The sequence below is a fragment of the Hyperoodon ampullatus genome (assembly GCF_949752795.1).
Source record: "Hyperoodon ampullatus genome assembly, chromosome: 1".
Classification (NCBI taxonomy): Eukaryota; Metazoa; Chordata; class Mammalia; order Artiodactyla; family Ziphiidae; genus Hyperoodon; species Hyperoodon ampullatus.
This window is the reverse complement of record NC_136914.1, coordinates 181,632,773-181,660,692: the sequence shown is the minus strand read 5'-3', so window position 1 is coordinate 181,660,692 and position 27,920 is coordinate 181,632,773. Positions and strand designations below refer to the sequence as shown.

Here is a 27,920-nt window from a genome sequence, read left to right as displayed (position 1 = left end):
CTGCCTGTAAATGGGATCAACAGTCCCTCTTCACAGACACCTTGTGGTAAATAATATCACATACAGAAAGTGTCTAGGTTCTGCTGCAGTGCCCTTCTCACCCTCAGGGGACAGATGGAAGAGCCAGGTTCTTTCTCCTGGGAATCAGGCTGCAGGAGGCTGGTCTTGGAGGTGCGTGGAGGGAGCTGAGCAGCTGGCGAGTGGAGAGCTTGGATTAGCACGTTGGATGGAGGGATGGCTGGGCCATAATGTGCTCCCCACCCTGCCCCCAACTCAGCACACCCGCCTTCCGAGCTCCTGCTATAGAAAAGATCAGTGACGCAAATGGATTAGGAAAAGCCTGTCTGGCCTCTTCCTGCTGCCACCGCACCTGGGGCTCTCCACGCTGGAGATTAGTGGGTGGCAGCTTTGTCAGGGGGACAGACATTTAAACGTCAGCTTTAGTTAAAGAGAGCTTCTAAGAAGAGAGGGAAGAGAAGACCAGCCTTTCTCACCTCCTTCTCCAGCAGATCAGTCCCTTGCTTTCCTATGAGTCTGCACCTTTTCAAAACACAGGGCTTACTATTCCTTCTACTGATTCTTGCCCTTCAGGCAGGTGTTGGTGATCATTAGAGACAGGGCTGGTTCTGGCACCAAATCCAACTCTGCTTGTGGCAGCCAGAGAGGAAAAGACGTGAATCATGTCTGGGAGGCAAAAAAGGTTGTTTACCCACTTTCCCAGACAGAGAGGGCAGCAGGCGAGAGACATTCCCCAGACAAGGAAGCTCTCTGTGACAGCACATGCCCAGCTCAGAGGGAACCATTCTCATGGTTTGTTTGTTCATTCGTTCATTTATTGACTTAACACTTAACTGGGAGTTTATTTATTTATGTGCTCTTTCACTGAGAACCAGCCGAACCCAGCCAGCCACCAATGAACATTTCTTTAGCTTCTCCTGTGTGCCTGGCCCTGCACCCAGCCCTGGGGACGCAAGCGATAAAACATGGGGACGGTGTGCTGCAGAGGGGGCTGGACCATGCATGGGCTGGCATGGCAAGGGCACTGCAAGGGCTCTGCCACACGTGTGTCTTTGCAGGCATGAGCCCGGCCTCTGTGACTCTGGCCAGTGCCCTGCAGGTCCGGGGCGAAGCTCTGTCTGAAGAGGAGATCTGGTCCCTCTTGTCCCTGGCTGCTGAGCGGCTCCTGGAAGACCTCCGTGGTGGTAAGAGTGTGACTGGGGCAGCTGAGTCACAGGGAGCTGAATGTGAAGCTTCCCAAACAAACACATTTCTGGGTGCTGCTTATTGATCTGTCACCCGTCCGAGGTATTAGAATGAGTAGGCAAAGGACACCCACCCACTGAGCTGCTCTGGGAGGGCAGCTCTGTCTCTTGGACCCATGGCATGCCGCAGAGTTGGAAGAAAGTTCTTTTGCCTTGGTATTGCAACTTTTCTGGGCATGGTGTCTAGGGAGAGAGTGGCTGCAGCTCTGTGGGCCTCTCCCAACACCTGGGCAGTCTGGGTAGAATCAGAGGCAGGGGGCAGCTATCAGGATGGCTGGCACCGGCAAAATGGTCCCCTGCAAGATGCTGCAACAGCTAGTGTCCCATCAGGGGACAGAACCCACACACTCAGTGGTCTAAACAGGGGAGGTTAATATAAAGAATTATTTATAACTCCGATAGAAAAGTAACTGTCAGATATAAGAAAACTCGACATGGCCCCCTAGGATTGAGGGCAGTACCCAGTGAGGGACAAAATTGGAAGGGAAGCGCCTTCCCCAGGTTGGGGTTCAGATCGGCTGGAGGAGCTGTGCTTGCAGCCCACGATGATGGCACATTTCTCTGCTTTGCCTGGCCATAGCCGTCTGCAGTCACCTGACAAGCTAGGCACAGGCATTTGCCTACAGGTGACCCTCTGGGTGGGGGCGGGAGCAGGTGAGCCACAGCCCCGGGACCTAGTGCCGGCAGGAGGCCTGGAGCCCAGCGAGTCTGTGCAGACCGGGTCTCGCGAGAAGATGATCACTTGACAAGGTCGGCCCGAGGGGTGGCCCAGGGACGTGCATAGGAGCAGAGCGTCACTCTTAAGCACAAACCGGTGACCGCTCCCCCGCCCCCCTCGAAACAGCAGGAGAGCCCGCCTCCCGCAATGTCTTTCCAGCGCCCTCTACTGAGAAAACTGCACATCACGCTCGCCGCAAAAGATGCTTAAGGGAGGGAGCAGGTCTTGAAAGACGCATTTGGAGATTCGAGGCATTAAATTCATAACAGGAACAAACACTGAGTGCCCACACCCAGATGTCAGCTCCGAAGTCACACGTGCTTGGGGACTGCCAGCCAGCCGTGGAGGCTCCCCATGCGGGAGATGACACATGCGCAGTCAGGGTGAGGGTCCCCGCGTGGGGAGATGAAGGGAGGCTGTGCACCTGTCCCTTCAGCTGCATCTTCTTCCTGATCTTCACTCCCTCTTCCTCGCCCTGGAGGTTCTGATAAACAGCTATAGTACATCCAGAAGACCGGCTATCTTGGTCCCTGAATTGGCTCCAGAGACCTCAGACTTGTGCTAATTTCCAGGTGGATCTGATCTCTCTTTACCTTTTACCTTGAGACTCTTGGGCCACCTGTGAATTTGGATGCAGCTGCTAGTTTCCCAGCTACCGCTGCAGCCACGTTTCATGACACATGCTCCTATGCCTGCACACGTCAGGGTTGAATTCCTTCCACTACATGTTTCCCCGGGTCTTGTTCACAGTTCATCCCAGAGGGGGGTTTGCAAGGCACCTGCTGGGCACAGTCCCACAGATGGCCCTCCAGATGGCAGCCCTATCTCTACACCCTCATCGCTGCCTTGGTTTCAGATTCCTCGGACTATGTGGTCTGCCCCTGGTCAGTCTTGCTTTCTGCGACTGGAAGTCTCTCCTTCCAAGACCATGTTTCTCATATAGAAGCGGCTCCTTTCAAGGCCCCTGAACTGCTACCGGGACAGAGTGATGACGAGCAGCCTGATGCATCTCAGGTAAGGCACGTGGTGTCTCTGCAGCACCTCTGGGCCTGTCCTCTGGGAAACGCCTGGTCCTAGGTCATCCCCAGCTCCCAGCTCAGCCCCGAGGAACACTGAAGCAGAATGGAGTTAAAGAATTTTATTCCCAGGCTTTCTTGCCAGTAATTTATTAGCTCTTAGATGAGGACAAGTCAACTTCTCTGAGCTCCAAGATCTATGTCTGTAAAGTGGGGTTAATATGACCTAATAAATAAGCTTATTAGAAATACTCAAAAAGAAATTCTGGAAAAATTGTAGATAAATAGTCCAGCAGCATGTAACAAAACGGTAAAAAGAGCCCAACAAGTCCTCAACTGGAATGTATCCCAAGGCATGAGTAAAGATTGATTTGGCTGCAGTGAGGTTTATTGCTGTGTTGTTGACATTAGTGACAACCTGGAAACAAGCTAAATCTCCAGTGAGAGTAAACATGAAACAAGACAGCATTAAAATTAAGCTGTAGAAACTTAATGACCTGAAAAGAAATTAAATATATACATGTACAATGTGATCCTAGTTGTGTACACATACACGCACACGCACATACACATGCCCAGAGTTCTAAAAATATATGTCTCGAGTGATTATTTCTGGATGGCAACATCAGTGGTGAGTTTTGTTTTTCCATGGATGTGTTTTACTTCTGAATAGTAAAAAGTTCTAGTTAAACATGATCTTCAATTTAAAAAGAAGCATTTCTAAGGAAAGAATGATGTCAGGCAGGCACACAGTGCTGGGCAGGGCATAGTGTGTGTTTAATCATTGAGTTCTGTTCCTTTCCCTTTCATTGGAAAAGGGCAAATCTGGAATTTCCGCTCCTCTCAGGAGGCATCCTGGAATGGGAGCTGCTTTTCCTTTGCGCTTGGAGAATAGGACCTCAGTGGCTTCCAGGTTTGTCTAGTTTGGGCCCATGTCTGACTGGTTTGTCTCCAAATCAGATCACCACAGCGAAAATATGAGAGTCACCTTTGCAGTGGCCTGGGCTCTGTCACCCCACTGGCAGTTGCCCCAGCACTCCAGGCCCCTGAACCCTTTCCTACACTGCCAGATTCCAGGGGTGAATCCCTGGACTCCTGTGTTGGACACAGACTTGAGTGCCTCTCAGATTGCCCCTATTTGGGTCTCTTGGGTGATGCTCCACCCACACCAAGTTGCCTCCTACACTCTGAACTCAGCTAAGATGACACATCCTGAGCCGTGGGATCTGATTTTCTGAGCAAACACTAGAGGGGCCTGCTGATGAAACCTGAAAGTGTAGGGGAGCTAGTTTCCTATGGAGTGAAACTCCACCAATGGGAAGCGGGAGATGTGAGGGGAAGGAGAAGATAAATTCTCCCTTCTTCCTTTCTTCATGAACTGCTTTTAGGAAAGTCTTGCTAGCCTTCCAGAGAAGTTCTGAGTGCCAAGGCTTAGTGTGCTGTGCTTCCTGCTGTGCTTTGTCGCTTGTTACAAGGAAGTGACCAGCATAGTGACCCCACACATCACATCTGTCCTTGCCTCCCTCCCCCTTTTCTCCTCACCCTCATTGCCCTGGGCTTACTGCTCCTGAATGAAATGTCACACTGAATCCTTGCTTCAGGCTCTGCTTTCTCCAGGACCTGAGCTAAGACAGGTCTTGAGTGCTCCTGGGGTCCTTCCGCATCCTTCCCAACACTCACTGGTGAGGGACAGACATCACCCTCCTGACTGCAGCTTGGCCTCTGCTGAGTGTCTTCTGAAGATCTAGTCACTCCTTTGCTCAGACCATCCTGGAGCTGAGCCAAGATGGAGAAGAACATCCTTCTCCCTCTGCACATGTTCCTCCATGGAGAGGAGGGAGGGTTCCCAGAGTTCCAAGGCTCAAGGAATAGGTTGAGCTAAGAACTAGGGAAGTGTGTTGCTGAGAATCTGAGCCAGGAAGGAAAGGGTGAGTTTGAGCTGGGAGAGGGTCAATGTGGGCAGGGACTGAGTCCTTAATGGACCAAACAGCAATTTTGTTGGTGGTTTAATTCCCTAGGCATGGCATATGGAAGTGTGGCTTAAGTAGAAGAAGCCACTGGCCTTCAACCTTATTTGTTAGGCCAGGATGCAAGGTTACCTGGCCATTCTCTCTCTTACAGCATCCCTACCACGCAGTTCTGTTAACTGCTGTTCTCCTCCATTCATCAGGGTCTCCTGTCTTCATCCAGTTTGGCTTGGGTCCTGTGGGAGGTGGGGTAGACAATCAGGAAAGTAGTCTCAAGAGAGGCTGTGCTCAGAATCCTCCCACAGCCCTGGGCCCTTTCTGAGGTTAAGAGGATGTACTCTGACCCCTCTCCTCAGGGCAACATTCAGCTCTACCCAGCACACTGAGATATTTCCCCCCACTGCTTGGAGTGTTAGTTCTAGGTGCAGCTGGAAGGTGTGAGCAGGTCTCTAACTACAAGGCACTTATGCCACCATCACCCCATCCCAGGATCGTGGCAGACATTACCAATCTATCATGATGTTCTTTTACACTGAGCCAGGAGTTGCCTTCAGAATCCTTCTCACCACCCTTCTCCAAGGCAACAACTACCAGTGGGCTGTATTTGGGATTTGGGATGAGGCCTGTTGTCATTGCAGCCTTAGGCCCTGCGCTGGGACACTTTAAGATAAAGCCCTTGGAATCCAGCTGAGTTCCCAGGTGTGGACGGTGCCTCTGGCAGTGCTCAGGCAGCCATTCTCAGGGTCAGTTCTCTGGAAATGAGGGTGAAGCTGGTGAACTTCCCTGCAGGTGTCTAGCCTTTTATCAGAGGAGTGGTTAGCTGGTTTAGGTGTACAGTTTCGGACCAAGAAGAGGACTAATTGGCACATGTGAATTGGACACATGCCCTTGACCTAAAAATGTAAAAACCAAAACAAAACCCACTTGCATTAAACTCAGTAGATTGCTCAAGTAACGATACATTTTTACATATCATGCTTTGTGAATTCAACGTCTCCCTTTCAAAGTCCCAGTAATCATTTCATGAAGAGAAAAATCTTAAGGGAAATGCACCTTGTCAGTTATAATAGAAGCCTAATAATAATAGTAATGATAATAATAATAATAAACATTTATTGAGGATTTAGTATGATCCAGAGGTGACAAAGCCAAGTGGCTCAAGGCAGGGGCTCTGGTGCTTGGGTTCAAGTTTAGGCTTTAGGTCTTATTTGGGCAAGTTCCCTAACTTGTCTTTGCTTTAGTTTCCTCCTCTGTGAAATGAGGACAATTAAATACATACTTCACAGGATGGTGGTGAGGACTAAATAAATTAATATAAGTAAAAGACTTAGAGAAAGGCTTAGTCTGTTATAAGTGCTCTCTGACTAATAATAATCAAAACAATAATGAATATTATTATTACCGTGTCCAGGTCCTCTTTACACAATCCTCAGAAGTTTTCAGGCAGAATATTCACTTTAAAGGTGATGAAACTGAGGCTCAGGGAAGTCAGATAATGCTCTTCTGTTACATGATGTTGCTTTCTGACAACATATGATGATTTTTAATCAGGCTGAACCATAGTGTGTCATGTAGAGACAGTTTTGGCTACAAGAAACAGAAAGCCTAAAATACAGCTGCTGGAACCATACATATAGTTATTTATGTAACAAGAAGTCAAGAGATTGATCAGAAGCTTGGTAAATGTCATCAAGGATCTAGGCTGTATATTTCCAATCTATCCTCCTTAGCTGTTCACTTTTTGTCTTTATGCTTATTGCCTCATGGTCATAAGATGGCTGCCATGATTCCATGTATCACATCAGTGTTCAAGACAGAAACAGGGGGGAAAGGATGGGACCAGCCGCATGTGTTCCTGTTGACAGTAAAGAACAAACTTTTTCAGAAGCCCCCTAACAGACTTACTTCACATCTTTCACAAAAATTGGGTGTCATGGTCACTGAGACTTTCAGCCTCTAGAGTAGGATGCAGCAAAGTTTAAGGGAGTTGCAAATGGTTGTTCGGCTAGCCAGCCAACAGTGTCTGCCGCATGTGGAAATGAATTGTATCTTGTTTACAGGACCATGGAATAACAGAGGTGACAAATCTAATCATGTGCTTTTTCTCTTGGGCAGATGCACGTCTATTCTTTGGGAATGACCCTCTACTGGTCAGCAGGGTTTCACATTCCACCAAATCAGGTCTGTGAACAAGATATTCAAAGTCTTGCCAGGTCATGTCTTTGGATTTATTTAGTTTTTTCCCAGGGCAGGGACCACATCTGTTGAGCTATGTGCCACCACTCTGTACTCCTAGGTTCTAGGAAGGATTACCGATCGATTAAAGAGCTGCTCCTGCTGCATACAGAAAGAACCTCAGAATCCTACTCAACTTGGCACTCCAGGCAGACACAATTTGGGATTGGCAAGCAAGATAAGACCTTATTTGCCACTCCAGTCCAGAGGAAGTAGGAAGCTAGAGGATTTTATAGATACTGAAGATACCAATTTATAAAAAAGGCTTTAAAGCAGCCCTTCCTGAAGTGAGATGCTTCCATGAAAAAGGGTTCTGTGCTCAATTGATTTGGGAAAATGTCCCTACGATGTCTTCTTCTTGAAGATTTGTCAGAGTAGTTTACTAAAGACTCTGAGAAGGCTTAAAGCACAGAAACTTTTAAATTTTATCATAGCATTTTACAAAATTTTTGACTACAGGATGCGTATGTGTGTGTTTGTGTGTATGCATAAATTTTCATCTGACACTATAAGAATTCCGTGGAAACCAGTGTAACAAGAACATACACTGGAGAACTCTGTCCAGCCTGTTTGCCTTATTTCTTTCCTCCCTCCCCCGCTTTCCTTCCTTCCTAACCTCCTTCCTTCCTTCCTTCCATCTCACCCTTGCCCTCTCCAATTAAACATCCCAGTGTTTCCGGCGCTCCTTCTGAAAAGGGACCTGCCCACGTCCCTCTCCTGTGGAATCTTCCACAGCTCCCCACTCCCCACGGGGTTGCATTCCACTTCTCAGCAGAGCATACCTGGAGCCCAGAATTGCTTCCTACCTGTGACCCTGGTTCCTCTCTGATACTCTGCCATAATCAGGGCCGGCTTAGTGGGCGTGTGGCCTGTGTAATAGCACAGGGCCCTGCACTTAAAAGGGCCCCCCACTTTATTCAGTGCTCTGCATTAAAGTTCTCAGCAATTTTGACCAAGGGGCCCTGCATTGTCCTTTTGCCCTGGGCCTGGTCCTGCCCATAGCCTCCTTCCTTCTAGACACATGCCAACATTTGCCCACACTGCTCCCTCTGTCTGCGGCTCCCTCCCCATCCTTACTCCTGGCCAGCCCCAGTGTACTCTTTGAGATTTAGTTCAAGTTCTTTCCCCAGCTCCCTCCTCCCTCCCCAGACTGGGTTAGGCCACTTCCTCTGTGTTATGACCATGTCTTATGTTTCTGAGACCAAAGCCCTTATCACCCTGTACTTTCCTTGTCTCTTTAAGTGACCATCTTCCTCATTAGACTTTACACCTCTTAAAGGCTGGGACTGTCTCCCACCTTATACTGCAAGTAGCCACGCAATCCCGGCATGTAAGAGGTGCTCTGATGTGCTATATGAGTGTGGGACTCAGTAGCCTGGTTACACGTGAAGTTAGGCATTCACAACTCATGCTCCGTGGCAGGAGATGGTAGTGCTGTCTTCATCTGGAAAATAACTTACAGTATGGGTGAGGGTGAGAAAACACCTGAGAGTGAGTATGAATTTGAGACCTTCCCCATATAAATGATGGTCATTCTAACACATGAGGGAAGTGTTTAATAAAATAACTATTTTTTCTTTTGCTTGATATGTACATGTGACATAAAGTTCAATCAATGATTATTGGCCTTACGCTGACCACTGGAGATTCTAAAGTGAAAAAGCCACAGTCCCTGTGGTCCTGGAGCTCACACTCTAGGGGAAAGACCCAGTGAGAGCCACCTAAATAATTAGAGAAAATGTCAAGCTGGCCAGGTGAATGTGAGTTAAAGGCTGACCTGGTTTGATCTGGGTGCTTGGCATAGGCAGAAATCCATTTTGTCAAGCACCTATTTCTCGTAGGCATTTCAAGGATGTGTTTGGGCTCCCCGTGCCCCGAAGGACGTTCCAGATTAGAAAGCAGCAAACTACACACAGCTGGTGCAGAGATAATTGCTCCACATTTTGTGGCCTCAGTGATAAACAGGCCTCAGTCTGTTTAGCCTCCCTAAACTTCCCAGAAGGAGTGAGCATCTGTCTAGTTAATGAGAACATCCATTCTTAGTTGCCTCCATGGCACACCTGACAAGGCACTGGCCTCAGGGGCTGCGGCTCTGGAGGCTTCTCACGTGGCTGCCCCACTCTCCAGCCCCTGCAGCTCTGCGAGCCCCTGCACTCCATTCTGCTGACCATGTGCGAAGACCAGCCTGGCAGGCGGCTACCGCTGCAGTCCATCCTGGAAGCTTGTCGGATTCATTGGGAAGAAGTGGCTGTCCACCCAGCCTCTGCCAGTCTCCGCGTCAGACAGCTGGTCGGCTTGGTTCTGGGCACCATCTCTGAGGTCAGTGTAGATCTATGCTTTCCAAACCAGGGGCCACTCGCTAGCCACGTGTGGCTGTTGAAGTTCAAATGAGCTAAGTCATAGTTCATTGAAAGGAAATAAAACATTCAATTCCTCAGTCACACCGACCACACTTAAGTGCTCAGTAGCCCCTTGTAGCTGGCGAGGACCATACTGGACAGGACAGATCTAGAACATTCCTGTTACTGCAGTTCTATCGGGCAGTGCTGGTGAAGACCTTTGAGCGAGCTTAGATTTCTAATGTGGCTAAGACCCTTGAGATCTTTGAAAGAGCCGCTTTTCATAAAAACAGTCGTGTTTATGACCCATGAGTTAGCTTATCAAAATTCAACTCTAGGCCTTGCATGAGAAGCCTTCCCTGACTTTGCCTACATCGTCCCTGGCCGCTCCCGCCCCTCTGCCATCTTGTACCTGCAGAGGGCCCCCTTGCTGTGCTTGTCACACGGTGCTGCTTGCTGCCCTGTGCACTCGCCAGTGCCTAGCAAGGGGTCTGGCACATAGTGAGCATTTGGCTTAGGCTGGGTTTCCTTGAAGCAAAGCCAGAGGCAGGCATTCTTGTGCAAGTTAGTTATTGGGGAAGTACTCCCAGGAGAGGGAGTGATGGAAGGATGGGGGACAAGCCGAGTAAGGAGGTGGTCTCAGGAGGAGACAGCCTCAACCTGATCCCACAGGGAGCTCCAGAGCAGGAATTGCACCAACCTTGGTCCCCCTTGAGGCCAGGACAGAGCTGGGACTCGGGTGAGGCAAGTGAGGTGTTCGCTGGGCAGCACTGCGCTTGTCCAGGGGCGTGTTGGAGAATTGAGACAGGGGCCATGTGGATGGAGAGGAGGGGATGGCTGTGGAGATGCTGCCCACAGTCAATCAGAAAAGGCCTCCCCTAGGAATTCCCTAGCGGTCCAGGGGTTAGGACTCTGTGCTTCCACTGCAGGGGGCACAGGTGCGATCTCTGGTCGGGGAACTTAGATCCGGAAAGCTGTGCAGGTGGCCAAAAAAAAAAAAAAGCAAAAGAAAAAGAAAAAAAATAAAAGAAAATGCCTCTCCCATCCTGTCCTCCTTCTTGGACCCCTTCTCTCTTGGTGTGTAAACATGTCACTCCTGTTCATTGAGCCAGAGGATTTGGTGGGGACGGAGGAGGTCCATGTATTCGAAGGACGCTAGAGCCTACCATCCATTGATATGTCGTTGTCCCCTGATGGACATTGTGATGATCTGCAGCATTGCCGTCGGGAAATCATAAAGTGATTTCGATCAGGGACCTGTGAAGTGATTTCCACCGCTTATTCCACCCTCACTGGGGCACTGAACTCAGTAAGCTACAGGGGTGCGTTAAGCACACAGTGAGGTTGTGGGAGAGAGACAAGCAAGCACACTTGCTGTAACGTGGTGGAATAGAGGTGGATGTGAGTAAAGTGACGAGGGGAGGTGATGAGAGGACATTCCTATCTGCAGATATGGAGAGGGCAGAGGTGGAGAGGGTTAGAAGTAGAGACGATGTAGCTCTGGGCCTTGGAAGCACAGGAGAGATCATCAGGGAGACCCTGGCCTGTGGAGGGGGCGTGTGAGTGAAGGCACAGATGTGCATGAGTATGCAGGTGTTGGGGGGTGGGGGTGAGTGAACCACCTCTAGGCTGTGTGGCTGGTACACACAGACGTTGCTTTGGTTGCTACGTGCTCACTGTTGGGCTCCCACTGTGCAGGACAGACCCTTCCACGCTGACTCAGACTGATAGCCAGGTTGTATGTGTCTGTGTAAATGTCCCCTCTCGACCTTGGGATGCGGATGTGTGATGCACTTGACCTTCAGGTGGAGAGGAGGGCGGTGGAGGAAAGCTCGTCCGGGCAGCAGGACAGAAGCTACCTGCTCAGGAACAGGCTGCAGCAGGCCAGCTGTGAGAGCCGGGCAGCGAGGGCCCCGGGGTGTCTGCATCCCTGCAGAGGTGGGTATGGTGCCCTGAGCATTCCCTGGGTGGGCTGATGGTACCCACTCTGTTGTTTCCTGGCCCCTGTGGGTCTGATGTCCATGCTGTGGAGGCAGAGAAACCCCATGCAAACCCCACTCTTCCAGGAAGCCCCTGAAGAGAAGGGGCTGAGCTTAGGACTCGCCTGTGTCCTGAGGAAAACTTCATTCGGAGATGTAATTTAGCAGAGTTATTTATATCCAACGTAAACTCTTTTTTAAAATTGATAAAAACAAATTTAAACAAATGACATGAAAGAAAAATTTCCCTTTAATAGATTTCTAGGTGGAGTGAAAGAAAAAGCAATTTGTGAAAGAGTGTTTTTGTTGTTGCTCTAGGTGTGTTAGAAGAATGGCCTTTAGACTAATCTTCAAATCTTCCACCGATCTCTGCTTTTCAATTTGAGATTAAAAAAAAATTAATTTACTGTTTGTTGTCCATAAAATAAGGTGCTCTTTGTTGTTAAGCTTCGTCTTTCCTCCTAAAAACTCCCCCAACCCTCTGTAACTGTTATTTCCATTTCCATTTTTCACATGAGGAAAGAGACTCAGAAAGGTCAAGTAACTTTGTCAACGGCACACAGCTAGTAAGTCGTGATGCTGATATCCACACCCTAGGTTGCTTAATTCAAGAAAGCCATGCTCTTTGCCTCTGCTCATGCCCTCCACCATGCTCTTTGGTTAGTTTCAGAGAGAAGCACAGAGACTCAGAGCTTCCTGGAGCCCAGACTGAGCGCCTCAGCACACAGTTGCTGCAGCCTCTCTGTGAACAGGTAAGCAGCAAGGTGTATGGGGCTGTGAAGTTGTTGTGGGACATTGGTATGGGACCTGCTGTACCCTGCTTCTTTCTTCTGATTATTGAGAAGTCTGTTGCTTTTCCAGAAAAAGCTGACCCTATTGCATTGGCAGGTGAAAAAGCCACATTTAAGCAGATATGAAGCCAAGGTGATGAGGGGCCTGATGGCAGCTATGGTGTCAGGGCATTCTGTCTCCTCTGAGAACCAAGTTCAGACTCAGTTATGGAACAACATGCTTCTATTGTTGTGATTATCTATGTCACATGAGGCTGCGTAAAAAACAGCCACAAAACACGGTGACTAAAAACAATGATTTATTTAGCTTTTGATTCTGTGAGTTAGGAATTTAGGCTGTGCTCAGCTGGGAGGTTCTTCTGGACTCTGCAGGGTACTTTTGTGCATCTGTGATCAGCTGCACCTCAGCTGGCAGCTTCACTTCTGGCGGCTGGCTGGCTGTTGTCTAGGCAAGCCCTGGCTCTTCACCACAGGCTAGCTAGCCTGGGATTGTCCCCATGACAATGGCAGAGTTGAGGTCAAGAGAGGGAAGGAGGGAAGGAGAAAAGGGAGGAGGGAGGGAGGGAGAGAGAGAGAGAGAGAGAGGTATCTCCACAGAACCTCCAGAACTAGCCCTAGCCCTCACTACTTCCACCTCATTCTATTGGCCAAAGAAAGCTATAGGTCAGCCCAAATTCAAGGAGTGGGGAACAGACTCCACCTCCTGATAGGAGGGGGGTCAAAGTCCCATGGTTAAGGGCATGGATCAGGGAGAAGAATTGTGGCTATTTTCAAAATCAGTCTAACAAACCTGCTTGAAACCCATATGGGCCCATATCTTCCTGGACCTGGAACATATGCATTTTGAAACTTTATTTATATACATCTTGATTCATTGTCCCTCCACGGATCCGCCAAGGGCTGTAGCCAGATTGATGTCAAATACACAGCTGGGGCCTTGGCAGGAGGCTGCAGAGTTCACCTCAAAATGCTTTTTCCTTTATTTAAAACTCTATTTGTGGGATTTCCCTGGTGGCACAGTGGTTAAGAATCCACCTGCCAATTCAGGGGACACGGGTTTGAGCCATGGTCCTGGAAGATCCCACATGTTGCGGAGCAACTAAGCCCACGTGCCACAACTGCTGAAGCCCACGTGCCTAGGGCCCGTGATCTGCAACAAGGGAAGCCACCGTGATGAGAAGCCCGTGCGCCGCAACGAGGAGTAGCCCCTGCTCGCCGCAACTAGAGAAAGCCCATGTGCAGCAACAAAGACCCAATGCAGCCAAAAATAAATAAACAAAACAAAACTCTATTTGCTATTTTCCCAATGAAAACCGTTTTCTTTTTCTGATTCCATAAACAATGTGTGTTTATCGTTGAAATATTTTGAACAATGGATAGAATTCTAGGGAGGAAAGTCAGAACCCTCTGCAGCCCCATCGTTCTGTGTTCAGGACCTGGGGTCACGGGCCCGGCCTGTCCTGAGCACAGTGAGCAAAGGCAGGGTCAAAGTGGGGTGAGGAAGAGACGGACTGTACCCTTGTACCTCAAAACAACCCCCGTGGCTCTGCAGCCCTAACTTCTCTAGGCCTCAGCTTCCTCATTGACAAAGCAGATATAACTCGTGGGGTGAAGGGGCAGTAGTGGGTACACGTGTGTGTGGGCTTTTGCTAGATGGAAGCTGTTTCTACTGTTAATTGTTGCTCCTTCTCTGACCGCTGGCCAGCGTTCTTCCAGCTGAAGTTCCCCCAGATCTTCAGGAAGGCCGACGGCTCAGCTCTGGTTCTGCTCTCCCAGAAAACTCACAGCTAGCAACTTCTTCTGGAAAGGGTTTCCTGCAGAGAAAGGGAAAGGTGAGCAGAGAGGACCAAAGGGCACTCCCAAGAGAGGTGTGAGCAAGGAGGCATGTGTGGCTGACACAGCAGCTGAAAATAGGCAGGGTCCTGCCGGGGGTCGGGGTGGTGCAGCTTCCCTGGGCTGAGATTTACAGAGAACTGGACTAAAATCATCCTGAACTTTGAAATTCAGGGCAATAGGTGTTATTGAGTGGCCTTGCTGTAGCCTCTGTGTAGGACAGAAGGTTGAAGATGCCAGGTCCCAGCGTTCACAGCCATTGGCGTGGATGGTGGCAGAACAGGGGATGTGATAAGAGAGCTGACAAGGCTGAATGTACTTGGAAAGGGCCTTCTGAACATGTGACACGTGGGAGCAAAGGAATGGGTGGGACAGTCAGGGAGAGAGATTCTCCAGGTTGGTTGGCACATAGGGCAGTAGGGGTTGGATGAGTGTGGGGAGTCGAGGCTCAAGAGGAGGCAGGCCAGCCTGCCCCAGCCTGGAAATCCATGACGACAGGAGGGACCATGTTGGGTGGCCCCTGCTCGTGGCTCCGGGGACCCCTGACTCCTGGCAGGTGGGCTGGTCTCTGCTGAGGGGCTGGCTTGCTACACCTGTGCTGTAGGGTGAGATCAGGGGTGGACCCAGGATAACGCCTTCTGCCAGAAACAGCTCTGGCACCAGCGGTCAGAGCCACTTCCAGTGTTTAGATAAAAAGCATCCCTTCCTCGATGCATGATACTGACATTAGCTGAAAAACTGTTTTAATAACCACACAAGCCCACAGTGACCATGGGGATCAGTGCCCCTGGATCTGTGACAAGCCCCTCCCAAACAGGCTGTTCACGGAGGAGGCTGTCCCTGCCAGGCCTTCTGTCTGAGCATCAGGAGCCCTTTGGGAACATCAGACCCAGATGCCCCCAGAAGGCCTTGTCTGCCTGTCTGTCTGTTGCAGAGAGATTTGCTTAATGTGCTCAACTAATTAGGGATGAGCTGAGCTCGGGGCAACCTCAGGACATCCTCTCCTCTGTGGCCCTGGTGCCACACTCCCCTCCAGCCCCTGCTGCCCTCCAAGGCCACTCTCAGGTCCTCACGAGCTTCGAGAGGGAGGGACGGACCGGCATCAGGGAGGCCTTGTTCATCTTCTTTGGCTTTTCTTCATAACCACTCACTAAAGGCGCTTCTGAGGGACACCCCGGCTGGATGTTTGGCCTCTTGAGACAGAAGTCCTGCCAGGAACCCATGGGGGACACATTAGAAGGCCCACCCAATCCTATCACTCACTGGTGTTAGATTTGGGTGAGTTTCTTAACCTCTTGGAGCCTTGACTTACTGCAAAATGGGTTGAGAATGTGCACCCCATAGGGTGCACATTCTCAGCCCATTTTAGATGGCTGGGTCTAAATAATGGTGGCATTAAAGCACTTCCTGCTACAAACATGAAGTATTGTGAAACTGAGAATAGCTCTTCATGCTCACTACTGATTCAGTATCCAGAGCTGTAAAAACGTTTCATCGGATCTAAATCTAAATGTATTTTTGTTTTCGAAAAATCTTGTTGCATATAATATATATTTATTTTGAGACATATAAAAGACTATGTGATCATGCATGAATTATGACACTGAGAATGAAGTGGACACCTAACTGAAGAGCTAGAACATCACCCAAACCACACCCACTTGTAAGACATCTGCTCTGAGATGCCCAGCCTAGCTAGGGCCTCAGCACAGTTGAGCTCCATTTCATTGAAACCTGCTTGCTGCTGGCTCTGGGCAAGGGAGTGCTGCTAGTGGGTAGGGGGAAGTGAGGCCATGGGAGAAGCCCAGTTCTGGACCTGGGGGTCCAGCTCCTTGGAACTTGACTTTGATTTCTCTCCTCTACCGTGAGTGACTCTGCGTGTTTCTTCAGTTCTCCAGGCCGGAGTTCGCCCTGCTGGCTGGAGAGGCCCCGGTGATCCTGTATCTGCCTGGAACAATTGTGGTAACTGCTGGGTTAGACTGGGTGGGGCTGGAGGTTGGTGAGGGAAGTGACCAGCTGGGCAGGCCACAAGGCTGACTGAGCTCTGAGGGGCTCACTCTCTCCTCCAGGCACCTGCCAGCCCTTGCCAAGTCACACTCCTACTTCATGTCCTTTCTTCAGCATCCTCTTCCCCTTTAAGAGGAACGCTCTGTGACTTCTGACGAAGTCCTGATTGTCCTTCCAGACCAGCTCTGACTTCTTCCCATTCAGTCAGGAAATATTCTTGAAGCAGCTAGTAGGTACCAGGCACTACTTCAGACCCTAGATCTCCAATATGAACAAAGCAGAGTCCTTTTCACGTGGAGCTTGCTTTCTAGCATTTATGCATTTGTCTGTTTTCTGGGGAGGAAAAGCCAGTTTCCCTTCCCTTGGCTCTGCTGCCCCAGCTCAGGAGGACGTGGACTGGGGGTGAGTGACAGGCTTGTCCCTCCTGGGGCCCAAGGAAAGAGCTGTGGTGTTGTCGGCCCAGAGTGGGTACAGCCATTGCCATGCCCTGCTCTGAGATGCCTGACTGGGACCCTTCCTGAACCAGCCCCCCCAGGGAGGAGGAGGGGAGGGATGGTGGAATATATAAGCCGGGAGCTGTCCTGGGTGGAAGGTGGCAGAGGTTGCAGGGTAGGGAGTGGGAGGCAGAGACTGGACGGGGCCTGGGGCACCAGGGAACAGAGGAGTTGGCAGCCAGACCCCATTACCAGAGGTGAGGAGGCAGGATCACTGTGAACCCAAGCTCCTTGTGCGTGCTCCAATGGGACATCACTTAGAAAACACACATTCAAGGATACAATTATTACAAATTTCAAGAGGGCAACTGCAGAGCCTTAACCCGAAGCACTGGGTGCTTCAGAGCACCTTCCAAACCCTCCCCGCCCCAGCATGTGCACATATGGTAAACAACCACCCCAGGGGACACAGGTGTGCAGGATGGGCAGGAATCAGGGTGGCTTAGAGTGTGCCATGTGGTCAGCCCTGCCTGGGATCATGGGAGAGCTCTCCCTCCCACAGGGTCCTCAGACCTGCCCTGGCCCCTGGGGTGTGGGGCTGCCCCTGGGTGTAGGAAGGTCATGATGTGGTGGCAGGTATGGTCTCAATGGCACTAAAGCCAGCTGTAGTGTCCATCCATGACTGTCTTTTAATGAGGACATTCTGAGGAGGTCTGGGCCAGGCCTCAGTCTAGGCTTTGGGGCACAGGGGATACTCAGCCCCCGTCCTTAGGGACGCTGGGCCCCTGAGCAGAAAGCATTGGGGGAGCAGAGAAGGGAGAGGGTGGCTTGACCCTTCAGGCCACAGACAAGAGGTCTTGAGCCTGATCTGGGAAACTCATAGGAATTTGCCATGTGGGGAGGGAGAGGAAGAGCATTCCAGGCAGCGGGCAGTATGTGCAGAGACTCAGGCAGACAAGACTTTGTGGCGGCAGAATGATGGGCTGTTCTGGGCAGTTGAGCCCAGGCGACAGTGGTTAGGGTGGGGCTACAGAGGCCGATGAATCTGGAATTTGTCTGAGCAGGGTGAAGGGACAGAAGGCACATCTTTGGATGTGGCTCTGCTGATCAATTTCTTGGTTCACAGTAATCACCTTAGCGCCAGCCCTCTCTCTTCCTTGGATCTGTGCCCACCCAAATTCTCTCTGCTGTGCTCTCTGAAGGCCTGGGGGTCAGTATCAGGCTGTCCAGTACTCCTGGGGGTGTACGATTCACCACTGTGGTCCTGGGCAGTCCTCTCGAGAAGCAGAGCTCAAGGGGCAGCCAGGATTTCTGCAAGGGAGAGATCTGTTACATGTGGCTCCCCAGCCTTCCTGGCCCCTGCAGAGGCTGGCAGAGAGCACGGATTTGAGTCTGGTTCTGCCTTTTACTCACTGCAACTCTGGGCAAGTCCCTTACCATCTGTGAGCCTTGCTTCTCCTCTGTTGAACAGGAATCACAAACGTACTTATCTCTTCGGGTTGTTTGTCAGTTAAATGAGAAAATACATATAAAGTGGTTAGCACAATAGCTAGCCCATGGTAAGGACTCTGTGTCTTGTAGTTGTTGTTACAATTTATACCATTCTTGTTTTCAGACCAAAAAAGGGAAGTCCTATTTGGCTCTCCGGGCCCTCTGTGTAATGCTGCTGAACGGACAGTGCCTGGAGGTGAGATGTGACATCACGTCGACAGCGGGAGCCATCTTCAGTGCTGTTGCGTCCTTTGCCAACCTTGTGGAGCTCACCTACTTTGGCTTGGCTTACATGAAAGGTAAGTGGCTCCCAGGTAGCCCACGGCTGGGCTGGTGCCTCAGGTAATCCCGGTGTCTAGGTACCTGAGTGCTGTTCCTTCTAACAAAACTGCTTGAGACTGGGACATTGCCCCTTGCACACCTAGACCTTAGTCAGTATGTCAAGTCCTCATGTGCAAACCGTCAAGTAAGTGCAGAGGATGGTAAGGAAACAATGCTTGTAAGATGTTGTAGCTTCTGTGATTTGCCAGGTCTGGTTGACCAATCTCAGTGCCTTGAGGTTTGACAAGCAAATGTGAGAAACATTTTTGTCTAGGTGGGAATGCAAAATGGTGCAGCCACTATGGAAAACAATATGGCAGTTCCTCAAAAAATTACAAATTTACCCTATGATCCAGCAATTCCACATTGGCATACATAGCCAAAATAATTGAAAGCAGCATCTCTCAGAGATATTGGTATTCCCATGTTCATAGCAGCATCATTCACACTAGCTAAAATATGGAAGCAACGCAAGTATCCACTGACGGATGAATAGACGAGCAAAATGTGGTATATACGTCCAATGGAATATTATTCAGCCTTAAAGAGGAAGGGAATTCTGACACATAGATGGCTAGATGACACACAGAGGCTACAACATAGATGAGCCTTTAGGACATTATGCCAAGTGTAATAAACCAGTTACAAAAAGGCAGATATTGTATGATTCCACTTATGTAAGGTACCTAGAACAGTCAAATTCATAGAGACACAAAGTAGAACAGCGGTTGCCAGGGTCTGGGTGGAGGAGGAAATGGGAGTTACTGCTTCATGGGTACAGACAGAGCTGCAGTTTTACAAGATGAAAAAGTTCTGGAGACAGTTGTGGTGATGGGGTTGCACAACAGTGTGAATGTACCTAATTCTCTTGAGCTATATACTTCACTGTGGTTAAGATGGTCAATTTTATGTTGTGTGTATTTTACCACAATAAAAATAAAAATGAGTCCGTGTAATCATCCAGGACTAATGGGAAATCAGCACACCCACCCCAGGAGCCTAAGTTAAGAACCCCTTCTGAAGATCCAGAAGGAAAGGGTTTTTACACCTTCCCATCTCTGCCCTTTTGTTAAAGGGAGTCTTTATTTCCATCTACCGCAAAGATCCCTTCGTTGTAGTGGACGCTCTTTAACCACTGTGTGGAGTGATGGGAAGCAGGCTGAGCTGGGATCACACAGGCCTTCAGGTTAAACCGGGCTCCACCAGTCCACCTTGCTAGGTGTCACGATCTCCGTGTTCCTCTAGTCTCCCATCCCCAGTGGGAGAAACTTATCAGCTTGTGGTAGGATCACTCAGTGTGCCATGGTGGGTAGAGGGCACACCTTACCTCTCATAGTTCTCAGCAGACCTCTGAAAAATCCCTCTCCCAAGTAAGAGCAACATTATCTGCTTCAATGTTGTCAGTTGATGTTTGCTCAGTCTCTAAGCGTGAATAGAAGACCCTGAAGGAAACATTTTTATTGATCTGTAACATGCAGCCGTAATAAAATCAGTGCGCTTGCTCTGGGAGAAAAACCTTAAGGCTTCTCCCCTACTTTCCCTCCCAGTCAGCTGCCCACCCCTGGACCCCTTCCACGTGGACATCCTAGACCTACTCAGCTGTGGCCTCCTGGGTAAATCACTCAAGAGTGATAATCAGGGGTTTGGACATAAACCCATTTGGGAGGGTCTGCCAGCCAAACTGTAATGGGGACCTGCCCATCCCTTGGGAAGACGTGACCCAAAGGGAAGGGTGGGTCGGTGTGGGGAGTCGGGTTCAGCAGCCAGGGCTGAGGACACAGCGGGCAGAGGTCTGGACGCTGCGTGGTGAGGGCGGAGTGTGGAGAAGGGCATGGGGCAGAGCAGGGCTGGGGCAGACCTGCAGGGGTTCAGGGGGAGTGGCCAAGGGCACCCAGGAGGGGTGGTGAGGGTCAAGCTTTGCCTTGAGGAGAGCCGGGGGTAGAGGTGGGGCCTCCAGTGGCTGGAGCTGATTCAGCCTCCCTCCCAGAGGTGCTAGAAGACAAACTTAACTGCAGTTGAAGTCCTGAGCTTGTGTTGGTGGAGTTTTAAAGGTGGCAACATTCAGGTCAGAAGACAAAGGTGACTCCACTTATGTCCTGTCTTAGTCATCTCAGGCTGCTATAACAAAATGCTATAGACTGAGTGGCTTAAACAACAGACATTTATTTCTCAGAGTGCTGGAGGCTGGGAAATCCAAGATCAGGCTTCGAGCATGGTCATGTTCTTGGTGAGGGCCCTCCTCTTGGCTTGCAGATGGCCACCTCCTCACTGTGTCCTCACATAGCAGAGAGAGCCAGCTCTGGTCTCTTCCTCTTCTTATTACACTAATCCTATCATGGGGGGTCCCACCCTCATGACCTCATCTAAACCTAATTACTTCCCAAAGGCCCCACCTACAAATAGCATCACACCTGCAGGGGGTAGGGCTTCAGTATATGAATTTGGGGGATACAAACATTCAGTCCATAACACTCTGGCTGGAGAGATGTTGGCATGGTCCAGCTGATGCACCTGGCCCATGGCAGAAATGGAATAAATACTCAGTTCTTTGTTTTTTAATTTTATTTCCATAAGATGGTAACTGGGAGGCAGATGTTAAGTGATATCTTCTCTTAAGATAAATAACCATATTTTCTCCTCTGGGTGCTGAGTTTCTCTTCCTTGACACTCTCCTCTTTGTCCCCTGTTCTTGGCCTCTCATGGACCCCACAAAGGTCCTGTGGTACTAGCTATCCAGATGACTTGCTTCCTGTTCTCTCCTGTACTCAATTGGCTCTTGTCTGACCCTCCGGGCAGAGCTCAGGGCTGTGAGTCTGAGAGGTGGTGCCTGACCTACTGCTTTTCCCTCTAAATACTCTCTACTTCCATTTCAGGCAAAGAGTTCTTTTTCCTGGATGCTGAAACCAGGGTGTGCAAAATAGCCCCCGAAGGCTGGAGTGAGCAGCCCCAGAAGAAAAGCTCCCCGGATACCTTCACGCTCTTTCTGAGAATAAAGTTCTTTGTCAGTCACTATGGGCTGCTCCAGTGAGTGCTGCAAACTTCTTTGTTTGTTCCTTAAGGTGTTTATGTACATCCAGGCTGACATTAGAGATAATGGGTAGGCAAGTGCTTGGCAAACTAATGTGTGTATAAATAACAACAGTTACTGTGGCTGATCTTCTGTTGATTGGATTCCAATATGACAGATAAGGGGGAAAAGTCAGTATTTGGGGACAGGCCCTGGTCAAAATGAGAACTTACCCTTTTGTTTCAAACATATGCCAGCCAAGGTTAAGTTCTCTCTCCCCTGACCCCAACATGCCCCGCCTCCCAGCAGCCCAGTGATGAGGGTTCGAGGAAAGGGTCACCGGTCTGGGGTTGGATCACTGTCTCTATTCCTTTGCTTACTAGAAACACCATCTAACTGAACATCCGTTTTCTCACTTGAACCACAGGAACAAACATCTCCATGGTTGTGGGAAATGACTGGCACAGAGTAGACCTCAATGAGTAACAGGAAGCATGGTGTGGATAAAGGAGACCGCCTTTGTCTTACTGGCATTGCCCTCTGGGTTCTATTGACTTGTATCTCATCTTCTCTCCTTTTTCTGCTTCCCGGGCTTTAGTGGTCTCCCTCGCCCTCAGCATTCCAGTGACCTTTATTCCTGCATCTCTTTCCCAGGCACAGTTGGACAAGGCACCAGTTTTACCTGCAGCTTCGGAGAGACATCCTGGAGGAGAAGCTGTACTGCAATGACGAGATGCTGCTGCAGCTGGGGGTCCTCGCCCTGCAGGCTGAGTTTGGCAGTTACCCAGAGGAGGTGGGGTAGAGACTGGGGTCCCTTGGGTGGGGTCACTGGAGAAGCAATTATGGGACGGGGGGAACAGTTAGAAATGTGAAGACTGAGCCTGTGTTTTTAGCACCTATCAACTGCTGAGATTGGGGTAAACTGCATCCCCCCATTCATTCATCCATCCATTCATCCAACAAACAACCATCAAGTGTTCTTTGCTAGACTCTGGGGGATACAAAGATCAACAGGTCAAGTTTATACATTGTAATGTAGCTCTAATGTAAGGTCTTGCCTAAAAACAGTAGTTTACTAATTTACTGGGTTCTTACAATCACTGGCTTTCAAATGGTTTGTGCCATAACCCCTGATAAAAAAAATGACAGACATTACCACCCAACCTGTACACATGTATCCATGTAACAGAACAGAGGCAAAAGTTTGGGAAATCAGATGTACCCTTTCTATATGTGATACACATTGGTATTTCCTATTCTATTCTAGTTAATTTATAAATGCAGGCTATGAACCACAAGATTGATTTCACAGCTCATTAATGGATTGCAGGTTGCAGTTTGAAAAATACATTTCAGACTACACCAATATCATCTTGCTTTCCTCCTAGCGAATTTTCAGAAGGTGCCACCATGTCTGGAGCCTTCTAAGTCCTTCTTCATCCCCTCGGATTTTTCACCACCCAGCATGGTGTATCCATTTCCTCATCCGTCTTACTGTAGGTCTCTCCATTAGAATGGAATCCACCAGAGGGTAAAGGTTTTGTGTGTTTTGTTCTGCCATTTCCCCAGCACCAAAGCAGTGTCTCAAACACAGGCAGTTTGCTCAAGAGTATTGATCTAAGGAGTGGATGGACGAATGGAGTACAGGCTCCTGGCTGGATAACACTGTGGATAAAAGTCATCCATCAGGGGAGTCAGCCGCTTGCTTGTCAGGGAAATGTAGCTCAGTTCCCAACACCCTGTCCTTCTGACCCTCCCTTCCCTGCTCCCACTTCAGTCCACAAGGACTGAGACTTCACTTTCTCCTCCTGGCACCACCCTCCCCCCCTGGCCTGGGCGGGCAGTCTCCCAGGGCTGGCCTGGCCCCCGGAACCCCTCCCTGCCCCTTTGACAAGCCTCCAGGCCTGTCACTGCTTACACGGGAGCTCCTTCCTGTCTCCTCAGTCCCCAGAGCTGGGGTCCTAACCATGCCTAGGCCAGCTCCCTCCTGCCCTTGTACTGCTACTTGGGGGGAGGGGGGTCTTGGGAGGAGAGGGGCCCAGGCACATGGATGGTGCTGTCAGCCAGGGGTGCCCCAGTGAATCAGTCACCATCCTAGCTGCAGCCTCTTGTCCAGCCCTGTGTGCGACTCATTTGGACGGGCGGGGTGCGTACTGGGGGGTAGGGAGGGCGGCCTCCTGGGGCAGAGCATTGGGCTGCCCTTAGTAGGCTCTATGGAGCAAAGGAGTGGGCCTGAGTTTTGGGGTCAGACAGAAACCAGGTCCAAGCCCTGACTTTTTTGTTAAGTAGCTAAGTGGCCTTGGACACGCTGTCTCTCTGAGTCTCGGCTTTTTCACCTGCAAAATGGAAATAGTAGTTGGTCAAAGCTGCTGTAGGGGTGGAAGGTGGTGACGTACGTATGAGGCCCGGCATGTAGCAACTGCTGTTTGCAAGCTTCCCTTCCCCTACCCCAGAATCAGCAGTGCTCTGCTATGAAACAAAACAAAGACTAACTTTCAGTCTATGGATTCAGACACGATGTTTAACCTGAGACCCTAACTCTAGGGCTGATAGTTGGTGGAAACTGTGGGCCAGGTCCACTGAAGTCAGTTGGGAACACGCAGGCCCAGACTTTTCTTATGGGATCACTTGCCCCGAGGATCCAGTGGCCCAGACCTGACTCTAGGCGCCCAATTTTGGCGACCCCCTGCGCCTTTGGCCTGCCCAGTTTCTGACTGGCCTCACCTAGCTGCTGCCTCAGCCCAATCTCATCCTTTACCTCCAACTTCTTCCCCAGATCCTGCCTATCCTCAACCTCTCCAGCTGCTCTGGGGACCAGTGTGGTTCCAAGATGTTCTCTGCTGCCCCTGTGTGGCCTCCAAAGGCAGACTTTTTCCCTTTCTCTCTCTCTCTCTCTGTGTGTGTGTGTGTGTGTGTGTGTGTGTGTGTGTGTGTGTGTGTATAAAGGCAACAGATTACACATACCCATTCATTTGTGCAGCCACTCGCTCAACCCTAATTTATGGAGGGCCTCCTCCATGCTTGCATCATCTAAGCCCGTGTCAACCCTGCAAAGCTGGTGTTATTTCTATCTGCATTATAGAAGAATTGCACCTCTGTGAGGTTAGGTAAGCTAGTGAAAGAGCAGCCAGGACTCACTTCTAGGGCCTTGTTTCACTATGTGCCAGGCACTGTGGTGGGCACATCAAAGGGCATTAGGGGGTCTCAGGGGGGAGAGCCCCTCCCTGTGTCTGGGTCACTGAGTGGGCAGGAGGAGGAGGCTGGCCCTTCCAGCTCTGCAGGGATTTCATGGCAGCCTTAGCTACCGGGCTGCGAGGCTGGGTGGCACTGCCAGTCAGATCCAGGAGAAACTACGTGTGCCCTCCTAAGGGGTGGATATTTTGTTTGATAAATGGTTCTGGTGCTGGAAAAAAAAACCCCATGATTTAGAAACCACTGTAGTGAAAGATTGGGAGCCACTGATGAATTCTAAGCAGGAAGTAACATGATTACATTTGCATTTTAAAAAGGGAGACAAAGGCAATTTGGTACAAAAATAAATCTCCTTAATCACATCATTACAGTAGAACAACTTTCCTCTGGGTGCATTCTCTTCCAGCCTTTGACCGCACGCAGGGATTTTATGCAGTTGTAAATGTTGCCACATTCGACTTGCATTCTGCTTTCTCACTCCTTGGTATATCTTCCCCTGGCCTTCCTAATGAGCTTTTGGGATAGCCATGCGGTATGCCTCAGCAGGGCTGGACCTTTGTTTACTTATTTGTTCTCTCACTGGTGGGCATCACCTAGAGGCACCATGTGTGTGGTAATAACTACTATTATTATTGTTCCAGTTGCTTCTGATCTTTCTTTTTAACCTAAATCACATAGAAATAAATGTTTGTGCTGGAGTTTTTTTAGTTTCATGCTGACTTCTCTAGGACATAGTCCTAGCAATGTGATGCTGGGTCAAAGGTCCTACATACTTACAAAAAAGCTTAGTAGACTTGTTTCAGAGCAGTTTGAGTTTCAAAGCAAAATTGAGTGGCAAGTGCAGAGATTTCCTATATACCCTTTTGCCTCCACATACATAGGTTCCCCCACAATCAATGTCCTCCACCAGGGTGGTACATTTGTTGCAATTGATGAACCTACATGGACATATTGTTATCCCCCAGAGTTCATAGTTAATATTAGGGTTTGCTCTTGGTGTTTTACCTTCTATGGGTTTGGACAAATTTATAATGATGTATACCCACTATCATAGTATCATACAGAGTAGTTTCACTGCCTTAAAAATCCTCTGTGCTCCACCTATTCGTCTCTCTTTCTCCACCCAACCCCTGGCAACCACCAATCTTTTTATTGCCTCCATAGTGTTGCCTTTTCCAGAATGTCATAAGGTCAGAATCATCCAGCCTTTTCAAAATGGCTTATTTCACTTAATGATATGTATTTATGTTTCCTCCATGTCTTTTCAACTTGATAGCTCATTTCCTTTTAGTGCTGAATAATATTCCATTGTCTAGATGTACCAGAGTTTATTTATCCATTCACCTACTGACGGACCTCTTTTGCTCCCAAGTTTTGGCAACTATGAATAAAGCTGCTGTAAACATCCACGCGCAGGTTTCTGTGTGGATATACATTTCCAACTCCTTTGGGTAAATACCAAGGAGCGCGATTGCTGGATCATATGGTAAAAGTATGTTTAGTTTCATAAGAAATTGAAGAACTGTCTTCCAAAAGTGGCTGAACCATCGTGCATTCCCACCAGTAATGAATACAAGTTCCTGTTACTCCACACCTTTGTCAGCATTTGGTGTTGTCAGTGTTCTGGGTTTGGCCATTCTGATAGCATTCTGAATGCTTTTTTATGCACTGGATTGCTGAGCAATTTCTTTCCCTTTGCATCTCTGAGCTGAGCTCAGAACTGGCATGGGCCAGCCCTCGGCTGGAGGATTCTCAGTCCACAGCTACAATGGGGACTCCTGTGCCACACCAGGAGCATGGGGATGTAGTGGATGCTGTGCTGTTCCCTTCAGACCCCCTCATCAGACCGACTTGCCCAATCCCAGCCCCAAGAAGGCCAGATGCTCTCGGCTCCCAGCTGTCTCCCTCATGGGCAGTTGTCCTCAGCTGTGGGGACCTGTCTTGCCCGAGATTAGACTGGGAGGGGCTTCCTGAGACTAGGATGGGCTGATTCAGGAACACCAGGGAAGGGTGAGCTTCTCCATCTGCCAAGCTCTACTTTCCTCATTCCTTACAGTGAACCCTGAGACCACGCCTCCAGCACATCTGCCTACCTCTCTCTGCCCCGGAGTCTGTACCAGGGAACCTAGCATCAGACAGCAAGTGATGCTGAGTCATGATGATCTTCCTGCAGCTCCTGGTGGGCTGCAGCCTCAGCTTCCCAGAAGAGTAGACTTGATGTAGGCTCTGGCCTGGGGCAGGGTGTGGGTGTCAGATCTTCTCTTGTTCAGGGGACAACTTCTTGATCACCTTGTGGAGAGATGGTGCCGCAGCCAAGACCTCCCTTTTGAAAGGGGACAGTGTACTGGTAGCACATACAGACAGAAGCGCTAAATGAATACATAGAAACAAAGCTTTAGGGCCACGGTTTCGCTGTGCCTTTTGGGAAGTGGAGTGGCTTTGTGGAATGTGTGAGGGCTTTGGGGGAGGAAATCTTCTTTCGGTCACTTACAAGTGGTGTGACCTTGGCCCTGTTGAATGACTTCCTTTCTTGTTCATTTTGTGCATCTTGGCAATGACAATAATAATACTGTCCTCACAGGATTACCGTGAGGATAGAAAGAGCTAATGTGTTCTGGGCACCACGTGGCATACAGAAGGGGCTCAAAAACAGGTGACTTCTTTCCTCTCGCCCTTCTGTTCCTGTCATATGGTTTGGCCCAATCTCTAATATGGTAGAAAATGATATCCCAGTGAGCACTTTAAAGGAGCAGACAGGCTTCTGTTCTGCTCAGATTCCCATAGAAGGCATCTTGGTGGCACCTCTTTTCTTCTGCATCTTTCCAGCAGGTAGAGAGTAAAGCCTATTTTCGAGTTGAAGATTACATCCCCGCAAGTCTGATTGAGAGGATGACGGCTCTCCGGGTCCAAGTCGAAGTCTCAGAGCTGCACCGTTTAAGTCCTGTGCTCTGGGGAGAGGATGCGGAGCTGGAATTCTTGAGGGTGAGGCCTTTGGACTCTTGAGAGGGTGTATCGGTGTTCGAGGGCACATAGTCGGCAATCCCCTCCAGAGATTTCTCTGGGGCTGGATGTGCTCAGACCCACAAGGAAGTATGACCAAAGGACTTGAGCCTTTGGGAGGAAGGAAGCTCCATCGCCCTGTGGGGCAAGGAGAGACTTTTGGAAGCAGATGGCATTGGAAAAGATCCCCCCAAATGGGTAAGATTTATTGGGCTGGGGTGGGTATGGCAGGGCCTTTCTTCAATCTTGGAGCTCACAGTTGCTATTCAGTGAGTGGGGGGAGACCACATTTCTCATAGAGACATTTCTGACAACTGAAGTAAAAAAC

At 49.6% G+C, this 27,920-nt stretch overlaps 1 protein-coding gene across 1 annotated transcript in view; it reads left to right on the top strand.

Annotated features, from left to right (window-relative positions):
• Window positions 1-726: 726 nt before the first annotated feature.
• Window positions 727-27,920, top strand: part of FRMPD2 (FERM and PDZ domain containing 2) — a gene marked incomplete at its 3' end in the record, with an annotated part of 78,350 nt that continues 51,156 nt past the window's right edge. Inside the window, exons 1-13 of the mRNA XM_079711734.1 lie at window positions 727-810; window positions 1,077-1,202; window positions 2,837-2,994; window positions 7,079-7,144; window positions 9,326-9,517; window positions 11,343-11,475; window positions 12,181-12,268; window positions 14,013-14,139; window positions 16,031-16,102; window positions 18,197-18,371; window positions 21,267-21,417; window positions 22,055-22,193; window positions 27,419-27,574. Coding sequence (XP_079567860.1) covers window positions 1,079-1,202; window positions 2,837-2,994; window positions 7,079-7,144; window positions 9,326-9,517; window positions 11,343-11,475; window positions 12,181-12,268; window positions 14,013-14,139; window positions 16,031-16,102; window positions 18,197-18,371; window positions 21,267-21,417; window positions 22,055-22,193; window positions 27,419-27,574 — 1,581 coding nt within the window. The 5' untranslated portion in view covers window positions 727-810; window positions 1,077-1,078. The remainder of the gene's footprint in view (window positions 811-1,076; window positions 1,203-2,836; window positions 2,995-7,078; window positions 7,145-9,325; window positions 9,518-11,342; window positions 11,476-12,180; window positions 12,269-14,012; window positions 14,140-16,030; window positions 16,103-18,196; window positions 18,372-21,266; window positions 21,418-22,054; window positions 22,194-27,418; window positions 27,575-27,920) is intronic.